Source organism: Penaeus vannamei, chromosome 41 (assembly GCF_042767895.1).
Source record: "Penaeus vannamei isolate JL-2024 chromosome 41, ASM4276789v1, whole genome shotgun sequence".
Taxonomy (NCBI): Eukaryota; Metazoa; Arthropoda; class Malacostraca; order Decapoda; family Penaeidae; genus Penaeus; species Penaeus vannamei.
This window is the reverse complement of record NC_091589.1, coordinates 12,255,549-12,260,548: the sequence shown is the minus strand read 5'-3', so window position 1 is coordinate 12,260,548 and position 5,000 is coordinate 12,255,549. Positions and strand designations below refer to the sequence as shown.

The window sequence follows — 5,000 nt, the reverse complement described above, 5'->3', positions numbered from 1 at the left end:
TCTAACATAACAAAACAAAGGCAATGTTAATCCTAAATGTCACCATAAAAGGCATAACGACAGCTGTAATAACTCGGCAATTATCTTATTTTTTTTTTATTTATTCTATTCTATTCTATTCTATTTTCCATTTTTTTATCTTTTATTATTTTCATGGCGGGTAAAAACTCACATTCATATCTACATTATTAATTGCGTAACACCTCCTCACGACTGCAATAGCACCGACTCCCCGTCACGGACAACATAACGACAACCACCCCATCACCCGATAGCGGGGGCGCGAACACCTGTACTACACTAACTCGGGCTATCGACCTTACTATCAAGAGATGGATCAGATAGCACTGGGGATCAATACGCACATTATCTTTCGAAAAGGAGACACTGGACCTCGCTGCGCCCTCGACACTGAATTCTGAGTAGTAATGCTGAAGAGGCATTCGGGATCCCTCTCTTCTTGAGATGGGTGCTTCTCTTGCTCTTCTTCGCCTCTCTCTATGTCTGTCTACGTCTCCGTCTCTCCGATTCTCTTGTCTCTGTTTCTTTATTTCTCTTTGTCTTCCTTCTCTTTCTCCTCTTCCTTTTTTGTATTGTTTTCTCTCTCTCACGCCCTCCCTTCTCTTCTCTGTTTCAGTCTGTCTACTCTCTACTCTCTATGTCTATCTCCGTCTCGGTCTCTCTATTTCCCTTTGTCTTCCTTCTCTTTCTCATTCTCTCACTTTTTTTGTATCTCTCACTCTCTCTCTCTCTCTCTCGTCCTCCCTTCTCTTCTCTGTTTCTGTCTCTTTTCTTATCTCTATCTGAATGTTTCTGTCTCTTCTCTTCTCCTCTCTCTCTTTTTTTCTCTGTCTCTCAGCCTCTCTGTCTGTCTGTCTGTCTGTCTTTATCTCTCTCTCCCTCCCTCCTCCTCTTCCTCACTATCTCCGACTCACCCTACACTTCTCTTTCTAATTCTTTCTCTCATACTCCCGTCTGTCTGTCTGTCTACCAATGTCTATCTGTCTCTCTGCCTGTCTCCCTCCTTCATCTTCACATATCTCATTCTCATTTCTCGATTCACATTCCTCTCCAAGTTTATTTCTCCCCTTTCTACTACACACGATACACGAACACAAAACATGAAAGACAGAAAAACAAAAAACAAACAAAAAACTCTGCTTATCTCTCTCCTCACTGGCTAACAGGTGTTCCGCCCAAGTAGTGAGTTAACTCTTATGACTTAAACATATAATTTGCTACAGCGCGCTTATTGCCTCAATCTAAATCACAATGGGGGATTTTCTTTTTTAATTTCTTACTCTCACTCCAAGTTTCCTCTGACGTCACCGCCACACTTGCGTTTGTTTATTTTTGAACACTACAGGCACATGCAAATCGAACAAGTAAGTAATACTTCTGCTTGTTTAATAAAAATCCAAACAAATGAGTAATATTTCACGGATCTTTGCTCATTTCTCTAAAATAAATAGTAAGGACTATTTCACAGATCTTTACTCGTTTCTCTAAATCACAAAAAATAAGTAATATTTCACAACTCCTTTGCCTATTCCTCTAAAATAAAAATTCAAATGAGTAATATTTCACAGATCGTTCCTAATTTCTCTAAAATAAAAAATAAGGACTACTTCACAGAGCTTTATTTATTTCTCTAAATCACAAAAATGAAAAAGTAAGTAATATTTCACAACTGCTAATTCCTCTAAAATGAAAATCGAACAAATAAGCAACACTTCACAGATCTTTCCTTATCTCTCCCTCTTTTGAAAAAGACTGACAGACGCATAATAACCTAACTTGGAAATAATAATGATATTCATAGCTCTATTCTCTCTCCTCACGTCACAAATTATCATAAAAAAATTAGGCCCGATTCTAACTTGTCGCGATACTTCACTTACATAACGGATACAAATCTTTCATTTATCAATATCATAGTTACATATCAATCAAATGCCTTATTTTACCGTTAATTAAAATAAATATAAAAAAAAAATCTACAGAAATAAATATATAAATCTAGGTCGTCTTTAACGTATTTACTTACACAACTCTTACAAAACCTCCTTTTTTCACACTCAAACAAAAACGTTATATACGACATGTGTGCACTGCATCCCCCCCCCGTCCCTCGCTCCCTATCACAAGATCAACGGCCTTTTAAACGAAGTAAACACCCTTTTCAACGAAGCTTAAAAATACGTTAAGTTTAGTCGAGAGGCTGTAACACCAACTCGGATATACGTAACACTGAGACAACACGCGAAACCTGTTGTGTATTTACATAATCTTTTTTTCTATTATGTCGTTTAGAATTATACAGAGATAAGTAGAGGGCTTCGATTACTCGTATCCATTTAAGAATTAATCTCATGGTATAAATAATGTAAAATAAATTATATATTTTTGTCGCATGCCAGAGCTCCTCCTAGCGAGACAACAAGTGAAACCTGTTGTGAATATACATAATCTTTTTTCACCATGTTATTTTAAATTATACAGATATAGGTGATGGACTCTTAGAATATCCATATCCATTCAAGGATTGATTTCAGTGTAAATAACTTAAAAAATAAATTATCATAAAGTTTTAGTCTCACACCAGACCTCTTCCTGTGAGACGACAAACGATTCTTGAAGTCTATTAATATACATAATCTTCTTCACTATATTATTTTGCATTATACAGATACAAGGAGCAGGAACTTAGATTATTTGCAGTCAATAAAAATAACAATTTCAAAGTACAACTAACATCAAAGAAATGATAAAAGTTTTAGTCGCCCGCCGGAGCTCTGAGCCCTGCCAAACTTCACGAGTTACGAAATTCCGTTTCATTTGGTTTCGTAAATACGTAAAATTTCGCGACCTTTTCCTCCATTATATCAAATCCGCATTAATTCGAATTCTTCTGCAAGTCTAATCACTAATTCAAGCATAATTTATTAAGTTACATAAACGAATGAGGTATCTATCCCTCCCAGACGATTATAGGCATATATATTTTCTTCAATTCTTTTTAATCCAATCACAAAGCGAATTTCGGCACAACTGTTCATTTAATCCCCTTCTGATCGCCTCTGTTCACCAGCTGTTCACCAAGATTAGAGTTCAATAACAAGTCAATAGCAACGATTTTGTTTCTCTCTCCTGGGGTTACGTAAAAGATACTTTGGACAGAGACTTAACCTTTTTGTCCATGTCGAAGTAGCGTTTAAAATTTGTCTTTGTTGGTGTTTAAGAGATAGATAGATAGATAGATAGATAGATAGATAGATAGATAGATAGATAGATAGATAGATAGATAGATAGAGAGAGAGAGAGAGAGAGAGAGAGAGAGAGAGAGAGAGAGAGAGAGAGAGAGAGAGAGAGAGAGAGAGAGAGAGAGAGAGAGAGAGAGAGAGAAAAGCTTTATCTTCGTCCCAGCATTCAAATCTCTCTCGACTTTGCTCGAAAATTCGTCTCTTTTTGTGTTCAAAATAAAGTTTTGTCTCCGTCACAGCATTCAAATTCTCCCATTCTCTCTCTTATTCTGATTCTGTCTCTCATTTTCATTCTCTCTCTCTCCTCATTCTCATTACTATCTCCCATTCTCATCCTCTTTCTCTCCTCATTCTCATCTTCGCTCTCATTCTCTTTCTCCCTCTCTCATTCTCATTCTCTCTCCCATACTCATCCTCATTCTCTCTCCCATATTCACCCTCATTCTCTCTCCCATACTCATCCTCTCTCTCTCTCCTCATTCTCATTGCCATTCTCACCCACTCTCCTCATTCTCATTCTCATTCTCATTCTCTCTCTCTCTCCTTCTTCCCTTCTCCCTCATCTCTACTTTGCAAGGAGAGGAGAGAGACACACTTCATCCCGCAGACAAGGTCACCAGAAGCATCGCTACCTGAGGAACAACACCAAATGAGGAAGTGCTGGCTGGTCCCTTCCAACACCTACACCTCCTCCCTCCTTCCAACACTCAATAAAATCCCCTATTTTTCCCCAACACTCCATATCCTTTCAATAAACCTCTAAAGACAACACGACAGGATCTTATTTAAAAAAACGGCAGCGAATTCCTTCAACTAACTTTTTTTTTGCGTTTTCTCAGGACAGCCACGCGAGTCCCGTCCCCTTCCAACACTTTAAATGAAAACTCGGGGCCAAGAGTTAAGATCTCTCGCTTCCAACACTTCTTACAATTCAATTCTTACCTCTGATGTCTGGAAAGGACTGTCCCCACGCCGACGATGCGAGCTGCGTAATCACAAACAGACAGGCACACACAAGTTTTTCCATTCTGAACACTAGGGCGTGGGAGTCGGATCTCTCTCTCTCTCTCTTTCTCTCTCGTGTCGGTCGTCTTCCTGAACAAAAATAAAAACCACGAAAGAAGGGGCGAGGAGAGGTTCGGTGTCACATGCTCGCGTCACCAAGGCAAGCGAGAGACTGAAAGGGACTCGACCGCCTCCAGTGTTGCCAGACGACGCTCTCTCTCTCTCTCTCTCGCTCGCCTCTCGGGGTGCTCGGCCAGGCCTTTAAATGCGCTTAATTAACCTCTAAGGACTTTATTTCTCGCTACTTATTATTCTTTAGGATACTGTTGTCGGCAATTTGTGCAAAAAGGATAGGGAAGGTGTTAGTTATCTATCGGTAATTAGATAGAAAGGTCTGAAATACATACTTTTTGACCCCGCTTTGTTTCACATACAGAGCTTGACTACACGTGCCTTCTCTTTTATAAAAAAGATACAACGTCTATACTGTTGCATTCTCATTAGAAATTACAATGCACTGATTCTAAAAATACCCTGGGCATGGGTATCTTCGCTACAGTGAATCGTATCTTTATAAAAAATATCATTCATACCGTCTGATATTACGATGTGAATGATATATCGGCTATTTTATAACGCACTTGGATTATGAAGTTTACACATAGATAGATATATAGGTACAAATAGAAAGATAGAAAGAGAAACAGATTGATGGAGAATTGCGATCTTCAC

At 38.6% G+C, this 5,000-nt stretch overlaps 1 protein-coding gene across 1 annotated transcript in view; it reads right to left on the bottom strand.

Moving 5' to 3' along the window:
- LRP1 (LDL receptor protein 1) overlaps positions 1 to 4,448 on the bottom strand; it is a gene marked incomplete in the record, with an annotated part of 264,954 nt that extends 260,506 nt beyond the window's left edge. The window contains 1 exon segment of the mRNA XM_070118011.1: positions 4,206 to 4,448. Coding sequence (XP_069974112.1) covers positions 4,206 to 4,290 — 85 coding nt within the window.
- Positions 4,449 to 5,000: the final 552 nt, after the last annotated feature.